Genomic DNA, 27510 nt, shown 5'->3' on the forward strand with positions numbered 1-27510 from the left:
CATACTCCTCCTAGGGGATAGCCAAGACCAGAAATGCCTCTCCAGAATCAGCCAACACAGGGAGATCCAGACACCAGTGAACGTGATCACCACGACAACAATGAGGACAACAACAACACAAACCGCAGGACACCGGACAGTGCGATCAATCAAGGAGGGGTTTATCAGACCCCACCAATGAACGACCAGTCTTCCAACAATAACACAAGTGGCAACAACAATGTTTTTTTATCTTCAACAGGACTCACAGCCAGAACCAGGACTTATACCAGGTTCAGACCTAGGGGTAATGAACAAAACTGGAACCACAACACCAACAATATTGAGGGAAGGAGGGGGATCAACAACCACAGGGGAAGAAGGAGAGGGAACGGGATACAGTACTAGTATTACTGGGATGGACCATCCTGATCACCCTCCCCATTCACTGATACCAGCACCTGATAACACTGACTTGAGGTCTCTAGCAGGGGTAGCTGACATCTTTAACCTCACCAGACAAGTTTTCTCGGAAAGCCATCATAAGGTACTGAAGAAAGGCTTTTCTTTCATCTCGGCACAGAAAGCCAACACGGCGGATGTTATCCTGGACCTCAAGTGCTAACTGAGAAAGTTACAACTAAAATTAGATATACAATAATATGAAGAGGAAGAAGATGAAGAAAGCTCGAAAGATAACGACAGACCCATTACCATGAAGAGCCTGTACACTCCTGCACTCTCCAACACACTGAGCCTCTTTGCGAGTACCTGCAAAAGGGATATCAGGAAATTCCTTTCTGATACGCCCTCAGCAAAGTGGCACAACCTGAACAGGGAAGAAAGACAGGCTTGGAAGGAACTGAGTCAGGACAAATTCCTACGAATCATGAAGGCTGACAAGGGATCCGGGATAGGAGTGATGGAGAAGGAGAGATATATCCAAACACTTGAAGCATCCCTCATGGATAACCAGTTCTACAAAAAGGTCAACATCAACCAGGTACAACAAAACTTTAAACAAATTGACAACCTACTATTGGAACTGTACCTCAGGGATGAGATCTCTCAAGATGAAAAAGGCTTCATGCAGGTCATGACATCCAGCCTTGGAAATTTTTTTGGAATCCCCAAGGTTCACAAGAACCCTGAAAATCCACCTTTCCGCCACGTGGTATCAAACCGAAGGACAAAAACAGAAAAGATTTCACAATACTTGGACCACATCCTTAACCCCATTGTACAGAACAGCAAATACTACACCAAGGACTCCTGGGCTTTTCTAAATGACATCTCCAAACTAAGGCTGGATGGAGGGGAATATTTACTGGTCACCCTAGATGTAGATGCACTCTACACAAACATCCCCCACACCAAAGGACTGACCCTCACCAGACAGTACCTGAACAGGCACTCCAACCTAAGTGGGACTAAGATTAATACTGTATGCAGGTTAACAGAAGCAGTATTAAGAAATAACTTCTTTCAATTCAATGGGAAGATTTACCACCAATAGAAAGGAGTAGCCATGGGGTTTAAAATGGCCCCAGTATATGTGAACTTAGTCCTCAGTGCCTGGGAAATGGATAAGGTTGAATCAATGCCCGGGATTAACAACACCATAATGTACTGGCATTATATTGATGACATCTTTTTTGTCTGGAAGGGGGACAGACTTTCTCTGAGCAATTTTCTGGAAACCCTTTTCCAGAGTCTGGACTTCCTGACCCTCACGGTAGGACATATCGGAACCACCATTCAATTCCTGGATATCCACCTCACTATAGACCAGGAAAGTGGACAGTTTGACTCCAACATCTACCGCAAGCCCACTTTCTGGAATAACTATCTAGAGTTCAGCAGCCAGCATCCCCATTTCATGAAAAAGAATATTGTAAAAGGACAATTCATCCGGTTATCCAGACCCATTTTTAAGGACGAGGTTTTCATCAAGGAAGGTTTATACCTCAGAAACTTTTTCTTAGAAAGAAAATACCCAGAGTATTTAGTGGACAACTTGTTCCAAGAGATCATACAGCACAGACACTCCAGGTACCCACCAATCCTGGAAAAGGGATTCACAGCAAGGGCACAGAACGGACCGAACAAAAAGGACTGGGTGTCACGTTTCCCCCTTCCAATTTCCACAGATATGTTTGGAATCAGAGGGGTCCTCACCAGCAATTGGGACATCTTGGAAGGAGAAAAAGGTCTGACAAAGTTATTTGGGACATCCCCAAACTTCTATTTCAAACGAACCTCTTCTTTTGGTGGTGTGTTCGAGAGGAATAAAAGCCCATCCCCACAGAGCGAAGTATCGACAGAACCTGGAATGTCTGACTGCGGCAAGTGTGTTGCCTGTGTACACATATGAAAAGACAACGTCACCTTCCCGCACTGCAACAGAACTGTCAGTCTACATGACCACTATGACTGCAACACAAAAAAGTTAGTCTACTGTGCTTTGTGCGAACACTGCGGGAATTTCTATATCGGCAAAACAAACAGAAAGGTGAGTAGTCATATTAAAGAACACACTGCAGCAATACATAAAGAGGACAGTTTGAATGCCATGGCTAAACACAGTGCTATTTGCCCAAACTTCACAGGATTCAAATTCACAGCGCTGGAAAAAATAACAGAATTTGTAGGGGACATGGACACATTCCTGCATGTCTGGGAATTAAAATGGCAGATAGAACTGAGAGCTGATGTCTATCCAGGTCTCAACGAGACACTGAACATTAAATGTGCACTTAAATGGTATAGAGATTGAAATGTGATAGGGTTTGAAGAATTGTGCAAGAAGGTTTGAAGAATTGTGCAAGTGGATTTAATGTGTTTATGTATTTACAACTGTGCAAGTGAATATAATGTGTTTCCTCTCTCTCTCTGACTTTTGCCTCCCCCCTACCCCCTACACACATGCTCCCAGTCACCAGGCTAGCCCCTGCTGACCTCACCAACAACCCCCCCCGGTCTCACTTTTCACGCAGCCATTCAAGGGGTGATACCATCCGAACTAGCCCATGGGCAGTACCATTCTCACTGACAGTCTTCTGGGATACTCTATTATTCATATGCTCCACACTCCTTGTCATGGGCGGCCCCCTAACAGCCAGGAGCAGCCTCAGGTCAACTGGTGCCCTAGGCAAAAGCTCTCCACGGCGCCCCCCACCGCACCACTTGGTGCCCCCATCCTGGTCTACCTACAGCAAATAAATACTGGAAAAGTGCCCCTGCTAGAGCAGCGCCCTAGGCGGCCGCCTAGTTGGCCTATGCCTAAGGCTGGCTATGCTAACAGCCCCCCCTCAAGTCCACACCGCATTCCTCCCACTCCCCTATCAGGTAGCATACCCACACATTTCTCTACACACACACTGATACCCAAGCATAGTAGGACTCTCTACCTAACTCCTCCACCTTTCTCCGTGCCCTTCTTTACTTACCTTTGGAGGCAGGGACACATAAGTTATTTGTTTATATTAGAATTATCACAGCATGACTCTCATCCTTCCCAGTTCCCCCATATTTTTAATAATTTTTTTTTTTTGCTTTTGCACACAATCCCTTTTTGCACACAATCACTTTTTTGCACACAATCCCTTTTCTTTTGCACATGATCCCTTTTTGCACACAATCACTTTTTTGCACACAATCCCTTTTTGCACACGATCCCTTTTAGTATGCATATGGCACCACAAGGCTATTACTGTCTGACCAATTTACCTTATGTCACTTCAATTGTAATGTTAATGAAAATGCACACAGCACCCTGCCTGTTCACACTTTACTATTGGAAAGGAACTGTTGTTAATTTAAATGGCCTGCTAGAACTAATGTATTTAAAGGAAGTGAAAATGGTTGCTCATAGTTATGAAACATGTCTTTCTGAAGAAGTCTTGATAATAAATAAGACGAAAGCGCTAAAGTACTACAAGAGTTGTGTGATTTACTATTTTTTTGAATGCTGTTATTGTCACAAAGTTCATTTCTTAGTATAGATATATATATATATATATATATATATATATATATATATATATATATATATATATGTATATATATATATATATATATATACAGATGGCACAGTGGTGCAGCGTTTGCATTGTCGCCTCACAGCAAGAGGTTCTCCGATTCGATTCTCGGCTGAGGTGCCTTCTGTGCAGAGTCTTTATGTCCTTTCTGCATCAGTGTGGGTTTCCTCCAGGTGCTCCAATTTCCTCTCACATTACAAAGACATGCATCTGGAGCATTTCTCCCCGGGCCTTCGCTACTTTTCCAGTAAACAAATGTTAAGTAAATTAAAAAAAAAAAAAAAAATATATATATATATATATATATATATATATATATATATATATATATATATATGCATGTGCTGCCTCTCAAGCAGTTTAACTCAAGGATGAAGGTAATCGTATCCCTGAAAACAAAAGTTATAAAGAGTATTTGATAAAAAGACCAAGCACTCTGTCAATTGAGCCAAGGATGCATGTACAACCACTTAATACATGTGTCTTCAGTAATCCTTGACATTTTTCTTGCAGCTGATTGGATGAAGAAGATGGAGGGCAATTTATTTCTCCAGTGTTGGAAACAGAACTATATTTTGCAGTTCGGAGTGTGAGACACTCGAGCTGTCCATCTGTTAAAAGGTATTTGTTTGATTCAGAGTTAGACTTCCTATAGAGTAAATAGTGTGTGCGATAGGAGTGAGCATGAGTGAAGCAAGTACTGTTGCAGTGCTGTCACTGGAAAGGGTGGTGATAAATGTAATACTTAAGAAACTGAAGGCCACACGTGTGATAATAATTCATTTTTCATGTGCCACAGTTTTGTGAGATTTACCCAAGAAATCCCAATCCCTCCGCACCACATGCTCCAGTGACTTCAGCCTCATTACCACAATCAACAGAACATGCTGGAGGGACAGTTTCATAACCCAGAGACTGCCCATGCTATGGAATAGACTTCCCATACATGTCAAGTAGAGAAATCTTGATGAGTGGTTGAGAAATAGAAAATTCACGCCGGGGATCGCTCCAGTGGTTCTACTCGACAGAGGCACTAGGAATTAAGATTGGGTGGCACAATGCCAGGGTAATCCTATGGGCTAGGCTTGTAAATGCTCCAGGGCCATTAGCCTAGTACACACTTATGAACCTATGATTATCCGTTCCATGGCCTTGCAGATCAGGCTAGTGAGGCTAATGGGTCTATAATTTCCTGGATCAGTGGTGCTCCACCTTTGTGTAAAGGGATGACAGTGGCTGTCCTCCACTCAGCTCGGACAAAGCTGGTACTCAGGCTTTGGTTGAATAGGGTGCCTAATGGTGCTGCAAGTTCCTGCCTGAGTTAATCTAGGATGCAGCCTGGGATGTTATCGGGTCCCATGGAGGCTGTATTTTTTGCCTTTGAAAGAGCAGTGATGACCTGATCCCTAGATATAAGGGGAAGGGGGCAGGTATTGGGAATGTCCTGGTTTACTGATCGGGGGGACAAAGGGGTGAAATTTTTGCTGAATCTATCAGCCAGCAAGTTTGCTATATCTACGGCATTTGTATATGTGGTGTCTTTGGCCACCAGTTCTGAACAGATCTGGGTGCTACCTTTGAAATTATGGACATATGTGAAGAAGGCCTTATGATTTTCTCTAGCAGATGTGGCTAATTTGGACTCGAAGTTTGCTTTGTAGGATTTCACTAGTGCTCTTATTTGCTTGTTTAGGTTAAGGAGAAATTGCTTCCAGTTAAGCACCTGCTCCTTCTTGGTCCTGGACAGCAATATTTTTCTTTTGTTATAGAGTTTATTTATTGAAGATGCCCACCAGACAGGTTTACTCTTCCTTGTGGAGAATGATTTAGTCCTGTCAGGTATTTCTGATTCCATGCATTTATATAAATGTTTGTTTAGTAATTTGGTATAATTTTGGATACTGGTGCCAGTTCCTACAGAGGGGGAGGAGCTGTGAAGCTGTTTATACCATCCCTCAAGAGGCTGTAATCAGCTTTGGAAAAGTTTTTTTGTTTGACCCTAGCTAGAGGGGGTTTGGGGGGAGATGGTGACTTCGAACTGACCACTTTATGGTCTGACCTTACAAGGGAGGATGATACTGCAGGAATGCTGCAGTGGTTACTCATGTTGGTTAATACTAAGTCCAAAATGTTATCACCTCTTGTGAGGGTATCGACTAGCTGTTTCAAAGCATTTGCATTGACAAAATCGAGGAATCTCTGGGCATTTGTGTTCTGGCATGAGTAGTTCTTGAAGCAGTATCTGAGGTGTACACAACCATATAAGAGCCTGTAATTGATGGTCACATCTTTGTATGTGTATAAATACTTGTTTTTGTCATCCCAGAGTAGTTATGGTGTAAAGGAAGGAATCAGTTGTAGCAAACAGGAGCATCATCATATGACCCATGTTCTTGGGGCATGTTCCTTGGTTTCCTTATTTTATTGACAGTTGACTCTGTTTATTAAATAGCTGTGAATAAATTGGACAGTATGAAATCCATGAGTTTAATGCCAGTGTTCTAAAGAATACATTTTTAATTTAGCTTGTTCTTTTTTTTTGGAAAGCATGCAGGTAAGAAATACACTGTGTTTGGGATACAACAGATGCATAATGCTATGGGCTGTTAATGACCTGCTTGCTGTAGTACAGGGTTTGATTCCCTCAGCTTACATTTGTATTCTGTGTTACTCTGACTAAGTCACTTCATCAGACAGAACTCCTGAGCTGCTCCTAAAAAGTCGCACTTGTAGCCAGTGGGCTTTTCTCAGGCTGTTAACAAACAAATGAATTCTATTCCAGAAATGTTGAATTCCTGCACCCTTCACATAGCTGCTAATCACTGCTTGATTGTAACTGTTTTGACTATAAATCCCAACAGGTCTCTTGCAGTTTAATGAGTTGCCAGATGAATTTTCAACAAATGTGAGTTGAAGAAGAGAAGTTTACTGTTGATCACGCCATGTTTGTTTTCAAAGCAAAAATATTTTGTTTGCTTGTCAAAAGGCTGTTAATGTTTTTGTTGTAAAATTTGAAATAGGTTTTAAATGAAATCCACATATCTGATCAGTGCAAAATGGGTACAGCTTGCTATTCTTGAATTTGTATTATTGAAATTATGTTCCTTTTTTTTAATTAGGCACAGATGTCTTTGTAGCATTCTCTCACTTATGCTGCATTGTTAGCTACCAACTAGATTTTTTAAAACCATAGTTCTCGAACACAGCAAATTTAGCTATTCTCTGTGTTGTTCATATTGCCTGAATATGTAAAATATGTAAATACATTCTTAGACTATGGGATTAATTGTTTTTTCATAGGGAAATGTAGAGAAATTTTCTTTTATGCTTAACAATGGATTACGGATGAATTATGCTTTTTTTTTCTTTAGATGTCTTAAAATCTACTGTACCCCTGTTGTGCCCCAGTAATAAAGGAAACCTGGAGCCATCAGTGCTGCCCAGATGTTCAAGTCTGTACTGGACTGGGAAAGGAAAATGTATTTTAAAATGTTATCCTCAGGACACTCTTGTAATCAGCAGCAGATCCTCAGTAATTTATATTCATTTTAGGTAAAGTACACCTCTGCCAAACTAACAATGTGCAGCTTTTGATATTGAGTGTTTTAGAGCCACAGATTTTACAGTCATATTTATCTTTGATTCATAAAGTTATTTTTTTCTGCTTGATTGTATTCTATATTGTTGTATGCAAAATCCAGAGTTTTGACAAGTGATCCTTTTCTATGCAGCCAACATTTGGTCATTATGTAAATAAATTTGTTGTTTAATTTTGTCGCTTGGTTTGCTAAATATATTTGCATTTAAAAAAAGGTCATCTTTCAGCTAGTGTATAATGCTGATACCCTACTTGTGAATGTGCTCTGAAAAGAATCTGTGAGTCTAACCATATATATGTATATGTATAGACACATACACACATCCAGGAGCATGCACCACACACACGCACACACACACACACACACACACACACACACACACACACACACACACACACACACACACACTAAAAGTGTGTGTGTGTGTGCATGTGTGCATGCGTGCATGCATGTGTGTGTGTGTGTGTGTGTGTGTGTGTGTGTGTGTGTGTGTGTGTGTCTATCCCCGAGGAATATTCAAACCATATCCATCAGTGACACCGGCACCATGAGACCTAGACTCACTCAGACATTGTGGCACGCATTTTGTGGGTTGTGTGTAATCCCACAGGTATTGTAGCCAGTCTGGTAAAACCATACATCATACTATGCAAAATATTGTTTAAAATGCAAAAAGCCTTACCAGTGAAGTGAAAGCCAGAATTCTAGAGCATCTTCTCTTTATTAGCTCTGAGGATTGTATCTCATTCAATGTATATTCAGCAAGCTGTACAGTCCACTCAGCCTCTCATGCAGAAGCATTTTCTACTTGATTAACAAGTAATGTGCTCCATTATAATGTAGGAGTCTTTTCTGATTAACACTCATGAATTCAATCACATAAGTTCACTATTTTTTAAAAAATCAACCACTTACAGCTATAGTAAAAATTATGAAAATAATTTTGAAGGGAGATTTTGCAATGTACAAAATGAGGGAGAGCACACACCAATTTCAAGATCACTGTGTCATCAGATAATTTATAAATATTTGTGATACAGAAATCTCTGTCTTAAAATGAAAAAAAAATGGATCAGAATCACTCATTGGTGATCACATGAGTGCCAGTCATTAGTGTGTCAGATTTAAGCCTGGCAGTTATTACCCTTAGAGCTGTATAACCGGTTCTATACTAAAAGACTGAAGTTTTACTTAATCGAATAAGTAAAGCTCGAACTTGTAATATCGAAACCGTAAATTATCAAACGGCCGATTTAACCCAGGGAAACACTTCCCTTGGCTGTTCTGTGGAGTATGCCCATTTCTCCAATTTGGAGTGATCTCGGAGTTGGTATCTTTAGGTAAGGGGGTGTGGGATTGATTTTGGATGCAAAGTTTTTTTTCTGATTCAACCAAGGGAAGTGTTTCCCTTGGTTGAATCGTCCTTTCAACAATTTTAACTGTCGATATTACAAGATCAGGCTTTAGTCATTCGATTAACTAAAGCGTCAATGTTGTAATATAGACGCGTATAACCTTATATGATATTCAACTTTTAAAGTTAGAAAAACAAATATAGATATATTTATATTTCTTTGAAATTAAAATTATCATTAACACAGCATTGTACATGTTGTGAACAATTTACTCTGGAATCAAACCTCTTTTGTACATATTTAGTGCACATTTTAATAAATTAATGTTTTCAGTCATTTGAATCATTTTAACTCTGCATGTCAATATATCTGTTGGACTCTTCAATAGTCAACCGCATTTGGAAAATTTAATAGCACTATTTACGTTACGTCTGATCTTCATTTTGGAATAATTTTTTGTGCTACAGCATAATTTGCAGGCACGGTTTGGAGCATCTGCCAGAAAAATTCTTCATTATCATAGTTCATAGTCTCTATTTTCTTGCAGAACGACTGCCCATGTGATACTTTTGACTTCTCTTCCTTCTGGACCTAGCTTTGGTGTATGTCTTCTTCAAATGACTGCAATTACTCTTATTAAAATTTATTGGATGAAAAGTTACAACTACTCTTATTCTGCTTTCTCCTCCTCACAAATTCAATACAATCTTGTTTTGTCTCGTTTACCAGCTAATTCAGATTCAAGCTGCAGACTCTCCAATGCCTTTTGGAGACTTTCTTTGTCTCTGGCCTGTAGGACTGGCAATCTTCTGCAATGTTCTAGCAGTATTTGTGTCTCTGCTGATTTCTTTCCAGAATTTCCTTTTATTTACATTGATTTTTCAAGCATCAAATAACTACAGTGCCTGTAGAGCAGTGGTCTGAAAGACAGCAGCTATTTCTCATGAGATTCTTCATGGCTTGGATACTTTTTCAACTTGTCCATTACATTTTGGACAGTAGAGTCTGGACATTATATGTGGGGGTTGTCACTCTTGCACAAATCTGAATTCTTATAAGAACATCAAGAACCATCTTCCTCAAAAACATAGATGTCAATGCACTAATCACATTTGCACTAATCACATTTGGACTTGTTCTTTCTGTCACATTGGTTATTTCAGAGAATTTGGAAGGATAATCTACAGATATGTGTTTGGCAGATCCTAGTATTTTCACAGCAGCATGAATCATTAGCACAGCATGAGGTTTTACTGGTATTCTCTTAAACCTGTCATGCAGGTTATCATTGATAAGACTTTCCACAGTATCTGAAATTCCCCTGTAACAGAGTGATTGATTCTGAACAAATGCATTCTTTGCATTCTTTTATTTCTTTAAGTAGTACTGTTTGAAAAAGGAGTCTGCAATTCAGATTTTTGTAGTCACGTATCAGCAGTGTTTTACTAAAAGCTGTCAGTGTTTGAAATAAGTTAACAGCATGTACTAAGCTCTGTCTTGAATACTTTCTAATCCTTTTTGTGAGAAAGCATTTTTGCCAAGGTGCTGTACTAGCTTAAATTCTACATTTTGTAATTGCCTAACTTGCATTCCTGTCTCAGCACCTGTGATACATTTTCAGATTTCACAGAATCACATCTTTATATGTCTATATCACCAACAAACATTTCAGTTCTTTTTCATATTTATATTCAGTAGTGTACACATTCTTTTGAATGCATTTTCCGTTTGCATATCTTAGGCAAATATTTTCTAGAACAAATTCCACAGAAAGTATAGTTGTGTAAGCCCTACTTACTTGTAACAGTAGATATTTGGGTTTCACTCTGCCATAGTGGTCTATGTATTCTCTGCCTGCACAAACCCATACTGACCGCTTTCCAGAGCTCAGAATTTCCTTCTCTGACTCCCTGTGACAGGGGACCTGCTAAGCTGATCCCATCAGGGGAAGCCAAACCCCTGTCACAGGAAGTCAGTTGTTCAAGCTTTTAGTGCTAAGTAGGAAGAGCCAAGAAGGACTAGAAACAAAAAAATGCTTGAAACTAATCAATATGAAGCCAAAAACAAACAATGCAAATAACCAAAGCCAACCAGAAACACATCAAAGTTGGATGCCATTGATTTACATGTAAAATTGGGGGGGGGGGGGGGTAGATGGGTGCAGCCACTGAGGCAGTTTGATATTTAAACATCTACTGTTACAAGTAAGTATGACTGACACAACTATACTGCATTCATCATTCACACTACCTTAGTGACATATAGGTAAATGCTCAAATGTTACTTACATGGAAGGAAGAATATTAAGGATCTAGGAGCTCTGGGATAATTGGCCTTGAAAGCCTGCTCCAGAACTTGAGAAAGAATACAGTTTGCAGTGCTTTGTAAAGGTATGAACAGAGGACCTGTTTGCTACCAATGGAATGCTTCTAGATGCCACTCCTTTACAATATGTTGCCAAAGAGGAAAAGGCTCTGGTGGAATGTGTCTCAGCCTTGCCTGGAATAGATTTGCCATGGTGGGAGTAACCAAAAACAATAGCAGTGGACAACCAATAAGCAATCATTTGCAAAGAGAAAGTTTGACTTTTCTTGGTCACAGACTAAGAAATAAATAGCTTTAGCTTTCCTGAATGAAATAGTTCTGTCACAGTAGTGCCTGAGCTGTCTGTGCACATCCAAATGATTCAGACTCTTCTCACACTTGTTTTTAGGTTCTGGAAATAAATCTGTGAGACTGATGGTTTGATTCAAGGTAAATTCACTAATACATTTTGGCATGAAAGATGGATTAGTGCATAAAACAACCCTGCCCTTTGTCAACAATCAGATAAGGTTGGCCCGCTATGAGAGCTTGCAGCTCAGAGACTTGCCTTGCAGATGTGAGAGCAATAAGCAAAACCGTTTTCCAAGTGATGGACTTTAAAGCAGCCTGAAAGTCTGGTTCAAAAAGAAATAAGGTCAACTTTTTCAAGAACAAAGTTGAGATCCCAAAGAGGAGGAATTTGCTTTCAAGGGGGTATCAAGTGCAACACCCCTTTCATAAACTGACCAGAAAAAGAGACAAAAGAAGGAGATCCAATGGCAAACGAGATGAGATATCCACAAGATGCACCCTAATAGATGCATATGATAAGCCATCATTGAGTAGCTCACACAATATTTTCAAACCAGAGGGGTAGATATCATATTGGGTCCTCTGTTATCAGTTAGGCACCATCCAGTAAACAACTTCCACTTGTAAACATAAGATTTAGATTTTCTTGTTACAGATTTTCTTGTGTCCTTCAGTAACAGTTTCTCATTGTCATGGAGCAAGTACCTAAAAGGTGTAAAGATATACTCAGCAAGGCTGTCAGTTGCAATTGCTCTAAGCTGGGGTTCATCAATCACTCCTGACACTGTGTGCAGATCCAAAGTGCGAGGAAGTTTGTGGCAGTTGTCCTTGGCCATTTTAATTCCATTAAAAGAGAGGACCAACTTTGCCTGGACCAAAGGGAGTCACTACAATGATCTTTGGTAATTCTTTCTGAATCTTCAGAAGAACCTTGGGTATTGGTGGAAATGCAGAAAGGAACATACCTCTCCATGGAAATGAGAATGCAGCTCTCTCCAGGCATGGCTGCAAAAATGTCTTCAACAGCATTTTTCCAACTGTATGTTTTCAGGCTCTTCTGGACCTCCATCAACTCTCTACTAAATCCTGGTATAAAAAGAAACCCTTGTCCGGATACCAGTAAAACTGACACAGAATTAGCCACCCTATTCAACTCCTTCTTTACCAACTCCATAAATGAACTCACCAAGACCTTCCCCAATCACAACTTCTCCTCTCTCCTCAAACCCACATCCCCCACATCCTCCCAATCTCCCAATCCTAACTGCCCCCCTAGATTTCACCTAAAGCCCATCTCCACATCCTACATAAAAAAACTTCTCGTTAGACTTAAGCCATGCTCCCTAGCCCCAGACAATATCCCCTCTCTCTATCTAAAGCTCGCTGCTAATGGCATTGCCATTCCCATCAGCATTCTCATCAATAGATCCATACAAGAGTCTTATGTTCCCAAACTGTGGCGTGCTGCCTTTATCCTTCCCCTCCATAAAGGAGGTAAAAATAATACTATCTCTAACTTCCGTCCAATAGCCATTCTCTCCCCAATCTTATAAATACTTGAGAAATGCATCCACCTCCAGCTCATGCCTTACCTTACTGATAATCACCTCCTCACCCCTACACAACATGGTTTTTGTCCTGGACATAGTACAATAACTGCTCTTCTCTCTTTCTCAGACTTAGTAAATCATGCCCGTGAATCTGGAGAAATTGTATCCACTATCCTTCTAGATATTTCCAAAGCTTTCAACACTGTTTCCCATACCCACCTTCTAAATCATCTTTCTAATCTTAATCTTTCACAGAACACACTATTATGGTTTAACAGCTACCTTTCTAATAGATCCCAAGCTGTGAAATGGCAAACTGGCACCTCAACCTTCCTACCCACCCCTACTGGAGTTCCCCAGGGAGCCATACTCGGCCCAATGCTCTTCAATGTATTTATTAATGATTCTCATGTTGCCATTCCTAATACTAAAATAGTGTGATATGCAGATGACTCAACATTAGTTTGCTCTGCTTCTAATCTCCCTGACCTCCTAGCAAAAACTCAATTGGCCTTTTCTGCAACTGAAAACTGGATGCTTCAAAATCATCTCTCCATAAATGCTAATAAATCAAAAATTCTTCTTTTCTCCCCCTCAAAAACCATCTAGCTTGACAAACAATCTTTCAGTATCTTTAGCAATACTAATTCCACCATAGAAATTGTCCCTTCTGCTAAACTACTTGGAGTTACCATAGATGAACACCTAAAATTTGACACACATGGTCAACTAAACATTAAAAAACTCACCAGAAACTTGGCATGCTATATAGACACTCTCAATTCCTCCCTTCATCTACCAGACAAGCTCTTGCCACCACCTATTTACTACCTTTTCTTCTATATGGTGCTCCCCTACTTACCAACTTATCCTCTTCCATCTACTCAAAACTAGAAACATGTTACAACAAAATTGCTAAATTCGCAACTAAAGCTAATTACTCCTCTCACCACTGCACATCTATCCACCTGCTAAACTGGCTAGAACTTCCCAGTCAACTCAACTTCCTTCAACTTACTACTACCCACAGACTAATGTTCAAACCAGCTCTATGCCCTGCTTTAGCAAATATCTTACCCTTTTACACTCCCCACAGAGCCCTGAGATCTGCACACCAGAATCTCCTCTCTGTATACAATTGTAAATGTCCTGCTGGTCACCTTCCACTCTCTTCTTCTCTAGCCAAAAGATGGAATTCCCTCCCTTCTTCTCTTAGAATCTCTGAAAACTATGAATACTTTAAAACTCAGCTTCATTCCTACCTTACACAGCACTGGAAATGTAATTGTATTCTCCCTACTTAACCTACTTACTCTCTTCTATGTATGCTTCCTCATACAGCTTCTCTACTTATTCATCCACCCCAGGCTGTTCTCCTAAACACCTACCTCACTCTAAATCTAAAGACCCCTTAAACATCTGCCTCCCTCTAAGTCAAATTCAACACCAAATTATTAATAAGGTTTTTCTACCTTAAATGTACACAATGTAAATACTGTATACAGTCCCTGATCTCATCCCCTCTTACTGAAAACAATTAATCTTTAATAACTACCTCTATTAAGCTGATGCAGTTTAACTATGGCAATCATACCCTCCATGTGTGAACTCCACTTTTACTAATGTTCAACCACTTCTCTAAGAATACTCCAGACACTATAATCTATGCTCTACTAACAGTGTACTTCCCACCTATTTCTCCTCCATTTCTGCTAAATCTCAATATACAACATTCAAATTTTTAACCCTCAACTAATAATTGCTTTCCCTTTAATTGTGAACTCTTCTCTTGCCTCTATCACTTAATTATTGTACAAGTAGTTATCTATACAACTTTTGTTTATGAACTGTCTTGCCATTATGCATTTGTACTTTTTTTCATTACTTTGTATTATTTAATTTTTGTTTAATTGCTTGTAATATGGAGCTTTTATCCCCGGGCCTCCACTGAAAATGGGCTCTTTGAGCCCAGTGGACATCCTCGGTAATCAAACTGGAAATAAATAAATAAATAAAAAAATAAATAAATAACTGTTTTATAAGGAGGTGAACAGGTCTATCTGTGGTGTTTTCCACATCTGGTCCAAATCCTGGAAGATCATTGTCCTGAGATTCCACTAATATGCAAACCTCATCTACTAGGAGTTCTACTACACTCCTGAAAGCTCTCTTCTACTCACTGTATTATTCCATACACCATCATACTCAAACATGATATTGTAAATGTACACATATCTATGGGTGAATTATACATACTCTCATTAATTCAAGTAGAAATTACTGGATATACAACTAACGTCTTGCTACTACAATTTGCAGCTAATATATATATATATATATATATATATATATATATATATATATATATATATATTTCTCTATATACTTCTAATATGTTATGTTTTTGTACTTGGGCTCTGTATTTGTTAAATGGCTCTGTATGTGTTTGCTTGCCTTTGTATATTTACAAACTCTGGAGCTTTTCTCCCCGGGCCTCCACTGAACATGGACATTTATCCAGTCGGATTCTCCTGGTCAACAAATGTAAAATAAATAAAAATAAAAATAAATAAATAAATAAAAATGAGGGTTTTCCGGGATCTGCTTAATCTGTCTGCTAGTATGCTTGTTCTGGCGGCATGTATGAGGCCTGAAGCATCAGAGAATGCTGTAAGGCTACCTCCCAGACCAACATTGCCAACTGGCAAAGAGGGTATGACCTTATACCCATTTGGTTGTTAATATACCACATGATTGTGGTGTTATCTGTGACCACTAAAAGGGTACCTGGAGTCCATAAGTGGTGAAGAACTTTTAAAGCACAAATCACTGTTAACATTTATTTGACATTTATGTGCTTTGTAGCATCCAAAGGACCTCATTCGCCTTGCACCTGAACTCCCCTGGACACTGCTCCCCATGCAAAATCAGACAAACCTGTCTGGACTGCATGAACTGGGGTCTACAGAGAGAAGGGTAGACTTAGATTAAGAGACATTTGATCCCTTTACCACTGGAACTCTCATTTCATAAATTCCAGGACTGGTATCTGGAACATTATGGGATTCAAGTCCTGGGACCATATATTTTACCACTGAACTTCTTTCATATGGAGTCTGACCAGTTATATCATGGGTATCACTCATGCCATGAGGCCTAGAATTTTCAGAAACTTTCTTATGAAGGCAGCATCTAAAAGAGAGAAATCCGTAAAAATGTTTGACAAGTCAGGACTTTGTCTTCTGGTAGAAAGATCATTCTTTTTTCTATTCCTATTGGAGAGGGTATATGGGACTTTTGTAGGTTCAGCTTGAAGCCCAGGTGAGCTAGAATGATCTGTAAAATGATTCTAAACACCTGTAAACAGACTCTGCACAAATCAGCAAGACATCTAATTAAGGGAAAATGTAAATACTCTGGGCCCTGCAGTAAGCAACCAGTGGAGCCAGGTACTTTGTACATAGTTGAAGTGCAGTAGATAGCCCAAAGGGTAATGCAGAAAACTAATAATGTGAGCAAGACACAGCAAATCTCAGATAATTTCTGAATTTTAAAATAACCATGAAACAGTGGTCTGGAAGAAGGGGTAAGACCAACTGCAGGGTGAGCATTTTGAATTTGGATACTTTCATAAAGGTATCTAGATAAGACAAATCTTACACTGATCTCCATGATAGTTCCTTTTTGGGTACCAAAAAGATTCTGAATTAAAATTCTTTTCCTTTTTCTAGTGCAGGAACATGTTCTATAATAGCTGCTCGTAACATGTTCATAGATTCACAGGTTGGTACTAGGCTATTGGCCCTAGGGCCTATATAAGCCTAGCCAAAAAGGTACCCTGGCTTTCGCCATCCAAGAAAATTATTTTCCTGTGCTGCAGTCGAGCAGAGCCACTGAAGTGATCCCCGGGGTGAATTTCCTATGAACGAGTACTGGAGAAAACAGATTTGTCTGTATTAGAGGGTGTGGAGGGAATTCCCATGAAGGGTGGACGAATTCTGTCCATTGGCAAGAGTATCCTCTCTGAATTATTCTCAGCACCCACTTGTCTGACACTATCTGTGGTCATGCTGCTAGGCTGACCCAAAGTCTGGGGGAAGGGGAAAGGGGAGGTGGGATGCGAATATGTGATGGGATGCCCGAATCTTGGTTTAGTCATTGTTTTGCAAGGAATTGATTTTTTTTGAGAAAGGAACCCTTTTATTTGTCTTGGAAGCATTATCCTTCTGCCATTTCTTCTTTGTACCTTGACACTTGTTCGGCTGGGAATTTTGTTTGTTTTGCCTTTTGAAGCTGGACACCTTGTTAGGGAAGAACTTGGTACTATGGAGCATTCCAGATACCTCATGCATCGATTTACCTGTATCATCCCATTGTTTGAGAATCTGGGTAGCAGCAGGACCAAACACACATTCACACCTTAAAGGAGCATTCAAAATCTCATTTTTTTAAATCTGCAAAAAAGTTCTGGTTATGTAACTAAGCATATCTTCTCAATACAACAGATGCGGCTGGACTTCTAGAAACTTTGTCCACATCTTCTATGTCACTCCTCAATAGGTCTATGTCTACCCATCGAATGGCTATTCCATGAACACTAAGCCTCAAATGTCCCTTTTATTGACAGTTAACTCATTGTAAAGAAACTCATCGAACTGTAATAGTTGCCCAACAACAAGAAAGTACCACACTGCGTACCGTGAACTAAACAAAACATTTTATAAATTTGCCCCTTCCCCACTGTGGTGTGATCGTGGAGTTGTTAGGGAGGTGGGGTGGGGGTGCAGCCCCTCACCTTGCTGTAACCCACCAAGGTCTTTGCACACAGTTAACAGCTACTTGGCCCGCTGCTTTTATAATTTTGCTGCAGTTGATTTTTTTTATTGTTTAGAAAGCATAGATTGTTGTTTTAGTTCTTGTTTTAGAATTGTGGCACAGTTATCCTCTGCAACAGGAAAAGCCTTAGTTTTACTTGGGTAGTTTAGTTACTTTAGTTGCAATACAGCTGTGTCTTGGGTCAAAGACTTTTTTTTTTTTTTTTAAGTTCACTACATTGCCTGCTTAATCTACCTTTTTTTTTGGATTTCCTTATGAATCTTCAGAAGTACCCTGGATATCGGTAGAAATGGTAGAAAAGCATACAGTAGCATTCCTGTCCAAGGAATTGAATAAAACATCTGTCTTGAAAGCCTTTTTCATGGTGTCCTGGAGCAGAATTTTACCTGCTAATTGTTTATAAAGGAGGCAAAGAGAGGTCTACTTGAGGAACTCCCCCAGATGGATCAAATCTTGGAAGACCTTCTGATCTAGTTTCCATTCATGAGGGTCTGCCTTTGTCCTTCTCAGCTTGTTTGCCACACAGTTTTGCTCTGACATAATGTAGGAATCTAGTTTTCCTGTGGAAGAAAATGTGTTTGATCTGCAGACACCCCAGACACACAATCCTGTGTGACAGAGTCAAAATGATCTTTGAAGAATCCCAGCTTATGTAAGATATCTGTCATCCAAGAGAGAGAGACTCCTGACACTTTGAAAAAGACTGCAAATATAAGTCAGCCATCTAAATATAGTAAAATGTGGATACACTGTAACCTGAGATGAGCTATAACTGAACCTAGACACTTTGTGAATACCCTTGGTGCAGTGGAGAGTCTAAATGGTAAGGCAGAGAACTGATAATGTGATCCAGACACACAAAATATTATAAACACCTGAAATCTGGATGGATATGATTGTAATGATACGCTTCTTTTAAATCTAGCATTACAAGAAAATATAAACGAGAAAGATTAGTTAACAAATTATGAAATTATAGCATTTTAAACTTGGGCACTATCACAAACTGTTTAGGAAAGCAAGATCCAGAACTGTTTTCCAGGCATTTTATTTCTTTGAAACAACAACAACAACAAAAAAATCCTTGAATAAATACCTTTCCCAAACTGGGAAGGAGGAACTGGCTTTACAACTTCCTGAAGCAATATATGTTGAAGAACAGGGGAAAGAGAGGAGTCTGGTCTTGTGGGTGAGAACTTACTCCCTGAAAGGGAGGAATTAACTCCCACTGCCATATGTAGCCTTGATGCATAATCTTCAGAACCCATTTGTATAAAAATATCTGTTACCAAAGACAGAAATGAGGATTCAGACTTTTTGGAAGGGAAGAGGGACTACCAAGGTGGGAGGCGGGTGGGGACATGGTCTTGTGGATGAGAACTTACTCCCTGAAAGGGAGGAATTTCCTCCTACTGCTATATGTAGCCTTGATGCATAATCTTCAGAACCCATTTGTATAAAAATATCTGTTACCAAAGACAGAAATGAAGATTCAGACTTTTTGGAAGGGAAAAGGGACTACCAAGGTCGGAGGCGGGTGGGGCCATGGTCCCCAGAGAGTTATGATTCTGATTTGTTGCTTTGGGGGGGGTTACTGCCTTTTTTTTGGAACTCCTTTGCCATTGCTTCTTAACAGACTGTTTACCAGCATTTTCATGAAACTGTTTGATTTTGTTTCTTGACAAAACTGGATGAGGGGGGAGAGAATCTCTTGAAAAAATTTGGAAAAGGAGGCTGAAAAATCTGAGAGATTCCTTGAAGCAGTTTTCCCTCTCATTACACTTTTTTCTGCAGCAGAGAGTCCAAAAAGTAACTCTTTGTCTGAAGGAGAATTTAAAATATCATTTTAAATCAGTGTAAGAAACGTGTGTGGACGATTTCCAGTCCATATATCTCTAGTTAATCACTGTATATTAATCAGATCAGACAATAGTAGCAGAAGTAGCAAACTTAAACTCGTCTTAAGTCAAAAAAATAAAAAATAAAAAATATATAATTGTACAGAATTACTAAGTATTTGAAAGTAATCGTAGCAAGGCAGGCAGTCTGTTTCCAGTCAAAAATCCTTTATTAAGCATGCAGACAGTCTGTGTGATTTTGCGCACAGCTGAATACAGATGTGTTTTAACTTTATTTTTACCATGGTCAAAGTTGGGCCTGAGAGTGGAGACATAGTGCTCAAGTGTCCCTGATTTTGCTTTATAATTTGATCTGTTGGTCAAAAAATTGTGGTTTTCTAGCGATTTGTAGAAGATTGCAGTTACTCTTACTAATTAATAAAAACCATTGGAGTTTAAGGATTCATATCCTTCAAAAAACACATGCTAATGCAAAATCTATTATTCTACTGACTTTGAGCAACATTTAAAACCCATTCCTATGCTTGGTCCTTTGTCACCATTATTCATCTGGCTTTGTCTCTGATTCTTCAGCTAAGAGGAAGGCAGTTTTGGGCATAGCTCTCAACTCTCCCTTATTTTGCAGAATGTTTCTGCTTTTGCCTCATATTTTTTAAAAAATTGCAGTTTTCTGGAAAGTTGTGCATTTCAGTTCCTAAATAATGACAGACATTTGAGTTCCAGACTTCATATCCTGAGAAAATGGAAGGTAATACATATCCTGTTAATCTAACAATGTTCTAATACATGAGGAATAGTTAAAATTTGTCCCTGCTTTGGGCCTTTGTCCCCCCATTATTTGTTCGGCTTTATTCCTAATTTTTCAGCAAAAAGATTGTAAACTAGGGGGCCATAGCTCTCAAATGTCCCTGATTTTGTCTCATATTTTTGCAAAATGATGTGCATTATAATCACTAAATAGTAACAGGCATTTGCTTTTCAGACTTCATATCCTTTAGAAACTTCAGTCTGATGCAAAACTTGTTATTCTAGCAACTTCTGAGGTAAATAGCAACATTTATAATCTCTGCTTGACTTTGGTTTAGGCCTCTGTTCCTCATTATTTTTTTAATCTGTCCCTGATTTTTAATCTTATAGGTTGAGAGCTATAGGAGTGCCTGCAGTGGTAGTTTCAGCCTGATGGAGTGAGATGAAGCATGTTATTTTGAATTGTGTAACCCTGAACAAATGACTTAATCAACAGTGCTTTGGGGCAAATTAAAGTTTGGGTTACTGTCTGATTTAACCAGAAAGTGATTTGGGGCACTTGGGAATTTAGGTTAGGCTACCCCATGGTCTCCTAGACTGCATGCCTAGCAACTACTTATGAATTTATATGAATACGTTTTTCTATTTTTACAATTTTTGGTGATTACAGCTGAGCATCAGAAGTCTTGTCTTTCTGGGGATGGAGAAGGCAGCACTTCTCTCAGATGTACCTCTATACGAAATGTTTATAAGAGATGTGATGCATTGTAAGTTTGAATAGTGTAATGTAGTGGACTTCCAAGTACATGAGTTTGAGGCCTGTGTGTACAAACTGTTTTTATTTCAGTATGGCAGTTAACACATAGGATTAAGGCCATGAACTGTTAATGAGTTTATGAGTTACTATGTGTAGTACAGGGTTTGATTCCCTCAAACTTCATTTGCCTACTGTGTCACCTTAAACAAGTGACTCAACCAGACAGTGCTTTGGGGGAAATGGAAATTTCAGCTACTGCGCCTGGACTACTGTTTGACTATGAGCAGGTTACTTAACCAGACATTGGTTTGGGACAATTGGGAATTTAGGCTAGGCTCCTTACTAGTCTCCTGGACTGCATGCTTAGCAAGTATCTATGAACCTAAAAGACTATTGAGGAAACAGTTACTTTATTTGCCATGCAGTGATATTCCTAGCTGAAGTTGTTAATCTTTCATATTTTGCCCATTTGTTCCATATTGTCATGAGGTAAGCTTGTGTTCCAAATTTTGTAGATACAGAGTTGCGAGGCAGTCAGTGGAAGAAAGTAAATGGCAGACTGAGGCTGATCATAGTAAACTGAACATTGCTGTGGCTTTGTGGTGAGGGTGGACCAAGCTTACTGTCTGCACATGCCAAGCTACAAAATGTGGTTTCACTTTTTCTGATAGGAAGCCAGATAGGTCTGTCAATTGAAGAAGATACAAAATGCCCACAGCACAGCACATTTGTTTTAATATTTTATTTAATTTTTATGGTAGTTGACATAGAGGTGGGGTGCACTATAGAAGCAAGTGGCATTACACTACTATGGTTGTTATGTTTTTCATTTTCTTTTCAATGAGACGTCAGACGTATAAAGAATATGGGTATCATTTTTTTCTGTTTGCAGAAGGTGATGCTTAAAAGCAAAAGACAGTTGCAAGATCACTTCTGAATGATTATTAATACGGTTTGTTTGGGGTAGAGTATCTGTCAAAGAACAGCATGGTTTTTATTTTAGCTGATTCCTTCACAAAGGTAGTGCACTGTCTCAAAAGGGGCACATACCATTTGGTCACAGTCCATGTATCTTGTACCCACATATCTTATTAGTAGGCACAGAATTGTTTATTCTGAACTGCCCTCATGGAACTAACAAATGGCCTGTTATATACACAGCTAGTAAATCCAGCATTTCAGAGGGGGGTTTGTTTTCAATGTATGGCACTATGCCTGGTTTCCATTGGAGCTGTTTGACCTTGGCACAAAAGGTAAGGTAAAACTTATGTCCAGATAATATGTATACTAAGATTTTGTTATATCAAAAGTAAAAATCCTATGCATTTCACACACACACACACACACACACACACACATATATATATATATATATATATATATATATATATATATATATATATATATATATATATATATATATAATAAGTGGCTATGTTCCTGTACAAACCCCTCATGTGTGCTCTGATACATCACAGTATACCCAAAACATATCCTACTTAATCCTTTGTTCCTACTGATCTGTCTTAACCTTATATCTTGACATAAGTCATACTTACAAATAGTACTAGCTATGTTCAAAGCCTAGGTTATGATATCAAGATGTAACAAATTTGTATGTTCTTATGTATACTACATTTTGTTTACTTTATACTTTGCCTCTGCTGAAAAAGGACTCATGTCCAGTTGGACTTTCCTGGTAAACAAATGTTAATAAATCTAAACATAAATATATATGTATATATATATATATATATATATATATATATATATATACACACACACACACACACACACACACACACACACACATATATTTGTGTGTGTGTGTGTGTGTGTGTGTGTGTGTGTGTGTGTGTGTGTGTGTGTGTGTGTGTGTGTGTGTGAGCGTGTGTTTCCCTGTTTCAATGCCATATATTTCAGCTGTTAAAGTAGTAGGATCAAATTTAGAGGTGTGGTATACTGGAAGATCTATGGCTGGAATAACAACATTACACGTGTTTTGTAGGTGACTATTTTATTGTTAGTACTTGAACGTTATGTAACGAAGTCCTAAAGTTGGACAGAGATATAGCCTGTCGAAGACAGCCCTCTGCTTTTTTTCATGCGCTTTTATGGCTGCTGTCTGATGCTTTTCATTGCACTTGGTTTCATTTGAGGTGCCATGATGAATTTCTGTTGAGTACTGGCCTAAAATACTATTTTACTAAGTTGTCATTACATCAGAAGTAAAGATCTATTTCATTCTCCTGAACAGCAACATTTTTGTCCTTATACTTATCTGCCCTCCCCACCTCCCCAAGCCCCATTTAGACTCATGGGAAGTAAAGTGAATTACAAGAAGAAAAAGCTGTGTATGTGTCTTACTGCTGGAACAAAGAGTTAAGTGCATTTTATATCCGAGGATCATGATCTAGTCATTATCTTCCTCAAACCCCTTTTCACATTTTCAACATGGGATCATCGTCTATGTGTTCTGAAGGGTTTGGGCTGGGACTAGGTGAAGATGGCTTACAAGGATAAAGAAGCTTATTAACATTTTTCCAAAATAATCTGGGGTTGGACTGAGGATTATTTAGTGGTTTATGATAGTATTGCCATTTATCATTGTCAGTGAGTTTCTTGGTATGGTTCCTGAGTTCTCTATACTTTTGAAGATGGGTTGGGAGGTAAATTTTTTTCCCCAGAACTTCCAGGCTTTGTCTCTTTGTAACATAAGGTTATGTGTGGGTTGTGATAGCCAGGGCACAAAGTTAGTTTTTAATCTGAATTTTCTGATGGGGCCAGAGAGTTTAAGGTATTGAGGAAAATGTTGTTGAATTTAGAGATGGCTTCACCAAGAGGAAGGTTAATTAGAAAGGAACAGCTGAATGAGGCAAGTATATTGTTGAAAGTAGCAAGGTTGAAGAATTGTGCCATTGTTTGTATGTCTATTATATCGAGTAAGAGAAGAGATGAGTTGAGAGAAGCCATAGAGGTTTATGCAACTATGGGGAGAGGAGGAGTTAATAGTAGTCCAATCAATATTAACATCACCCAAGATAATGGTCTCATAGGTGATGTTATCAGAGATCCAGGAGAGAAATTACCCTAAGAGAGGAATGTTGTTTCAAGTAAGAATATTGGGGGTATACTGAGAGATCAGGGAGTGAAGAGGGTACACACTTTATTGGTTACACTTTATATATTAAGGGAGATCATAGTGAGGTTTTTGGAAGCTGGGAGGATAGTAGAGGATACAGTAGGAGAAGAAAGAGTGAGCTCAAGTGAAGTGAGGGTCAACAAAGTGGGTTAACACCAGTCCTCAGCATGCACATGGTTCTCTAAATAAACCCACTTTAATGTCAAATTTGGAAAGGCAGAATATTAATAATCAGATTAGGTAAGCAAAGAGTGCTTAACTGTTACTACTGACATGTTTCTTTAGTAAAAGTTATTAAGTCTCAAAGTAGGGAGTCCAGTACTAAAAGAGTGAACAATTGGGTTGGGGGGAGGTAGGCTGAAAGGAGGGGGCTATATTTTTTGGAACTACTAATGGGGTTTAGAATTAAGATGATATTAAAAAGTGACAGATTATTATATTAGGAGGACTGTAAGCTGCTGGTGACCCTGGTAGCGTGAAACTCAGGAACATAATTGTTTTTTTTTACAGGTATGTGTTCTAAGTCTTCCAAGTCCACTAGTAGTAAACGTACTTTAACAAGTTTAATTATTTAGCACACTAGTCACTGTTTGGGAGCATTGGGACCTGGAAGCTGGACCTGCTTGTTTGACAAGACTAGCTTCTTTGACATTCTTTTGACACACAGTACCCCCAGTACTTTGTGCCAGTTGGCTGAAGCCTCTCTGATTCTAGTTTTGACCTCCTCATTCAGATTTACCTTCACCACAACCACCCGCCCTGGATACTTGAGTCTGTTAACCTGTTCCACTATTTTCCCTTCTATCTCAGTTTTCAACTATACCTGATTTTCCCTATTTGCTACCATTACAACTGTCTTATCTATATTGACTTTCATCCTATATGCCTTCAGTCACAATATATTATTCAGTCAACCAGTGATGTGAACATTAGCACTGGATGATTGTCACTATTAAAGTGACACTTTGTTTCCAAACATGGGAAAAAGGGATGTGGATGTATGTATGTAGGTACACATCTATGTCTGGATGGATGGATGGATGGATGGATGGATGGATGGATGGATGGATGGATGCTGATAGGAAGTTAACATATTGGAGGAACAGAAGTCAATATATGGTGTAACCATTAGGAATTCAAGGTCTTAAACTTTAAGAACTCATATTGGTAACATTCTTCTCTAGATGTTGTTTTGTGGCTTTTGAATATAAAGGTTCTGTTTAAATATTTTTTTGTCTCGTGACAGGCTGTCATAAGAATGCCAAACAAGTGAAGTTGGCTTACAAGATGTAAGTGATCTAAAATGTTAAAGATCCTTTTTTTCTGTAAACAATAACTCCCCTGTTAGTTTGCCTTTATCTGGTGGTGGTAAGGGAATGAACTGTTATGGGTATGAGACTGTAAAAGGGCTGGAGAAGTTTAGAAATTAAGGATGATGGTTATTTGCATGCATAGATCTAGGTCAAGAAAAGCCAAATAGTAGGTTCTGAAAGATTTGCTGGACAATTTTTAAGACAAAATCTATGACTCATTATACCTGGAATCACCAACTAAGTACATTCTACAGAAGGAGAAGTTCACTTTAATATTTAATTTTGTTTCAGAACTTCATTCCTGTGAGGAAAGGCAAAGCAACTGTAGAAGATGACCACAAAAATTTATTTCTGGTGTTACTGATGCTGTTTCTGGGATCCCAAAATAACCTGGCGGAGAGTGAAACAGAAATATGCTGCAACTAAATTAAGGAAGTTGTTAGAAAACACACCAAAATGACAGCACGATTTAACTCTGCCAAGCCATTTTATAATATGAACCATGATACAGTTCTAATGACAATGCTAATGATATAATAAGTGTGAAAGCATGGTGCTTCATTTTACTTGACTGCAAAGAATCACTGTTACATACTGGAATTTGACATCTGTAGGACTGTGGGACTGTGTGGGCCTTTTTTCTATTTTTTTATACAGGGGCTCATGAAAAGGCTGCAGTTGGGCAATCACACTCTTTGTTACACAGAAGTTACTGCACAGCAAAAGCCAGCTTTGGTGATGTGATGTCATGATGAGTTAACACGCTGCAGCTAAGAAAGTTACTATTCTCTCAGTGGGAGTGCTAAGTTCAGCAACATAGTACGGAGCAGATGCAGTGTGTGTGTGGTGGTGACAGTTCTGAATGCACAGAGTATAAGATCATGCATTACAACTTATATTCTTGCACTGTGTGCTATGTCACACATGAGAAAACACATAAAAGAAAAAATACTAAATATGCCTGTTAAAATTTTTTCAGCATAGTCTTGGAAGTTGCCATTAGTAAAGCGGTGTGGTCTTCCCAATGCATATTGCAATGGTTTAATGTGGCAAAAGTCAGCTTGCGCAGAGTGCATTTGTTTACTTATTGCCAAAGGGTTGTTAATACTGCAGAGTTCAATGCTGTGATAGTGTATACATTAGTGAAACAATATTGAGCAGTCTTCTTGCTCCAAGATGACATAAAAGGAAAACTAATATATTTTGTACATTAAAAAAAAATAAATTTCATACTGCTGATATAGTAGCATGCTTACTCACCAGAAGCGTTGTATTCTCGGACTTCCACATAATCTGCTGAGCATTCACTGGAGCTTTGAAGATTGATGGTTTCATAGACAATGGTGAGGTAGTGTCCAGTCGGTCCATGGAGGTACCATTCACACAGTAAGTTGTCAGGATAATTTGAGCTGGGATATCCTGGACTATGAACAATACCAGACTGTCCTGTGAAAGTGCCTCCACAAGTAGCTGTAGGGAAAAAAGCCCACTGCATTAAAGAATTTTTCAATTAAAGCAGTTATGAAATTAGTCTTGTAATTAGTCTCTTCATGACTAGGCTATCTTAGCTTTATTGCATAAAATCTCAAACTATTCAGTTCACTATTTGACAAATATAACTTAAGTATTTGAGATGGTAATTCAATGGGTTTCCAAATTCTGAAGAAGGTACTAACTTCAAAATGGATGATGCATGAAACATTCTCTTGAAATGTGT

General features: G+C 38.9%; 1 protein-coding gene across 1 annotated transcript in view; it reads right to left on the minus strand.

Annotated features, from left to right (window-relative positions):
- LOC122797794 (cubilin-like) overlaps positions 1 to 27510 on the minus strand; it is a 2156354-nt gene that overhangs the window by 930729 nt on the left and 1198115 nt on the right. The window contains 1 exon segment of the mRNA XM_044066315.1: positions 27054 to 27263. Within this exon segment, the coding sequence (XP_043922250.1) occupies positions 27054 to 27263 (210 nt within the window).

Source organism: Protopterus annectens, chromosome 3.part1, assembly GCF_019279795.1.
Source record: "Protopterus annectens isolate FY-2018-M chromosome 3.part1, PAN1.0, whole genome shotgun sequence".
Classification (NCBI taxonomy): Eukaryota; Metazoa; Chordata; order Ceratodontiformes; family Protopteridae; genus Protopterus; species Protopterus annectens.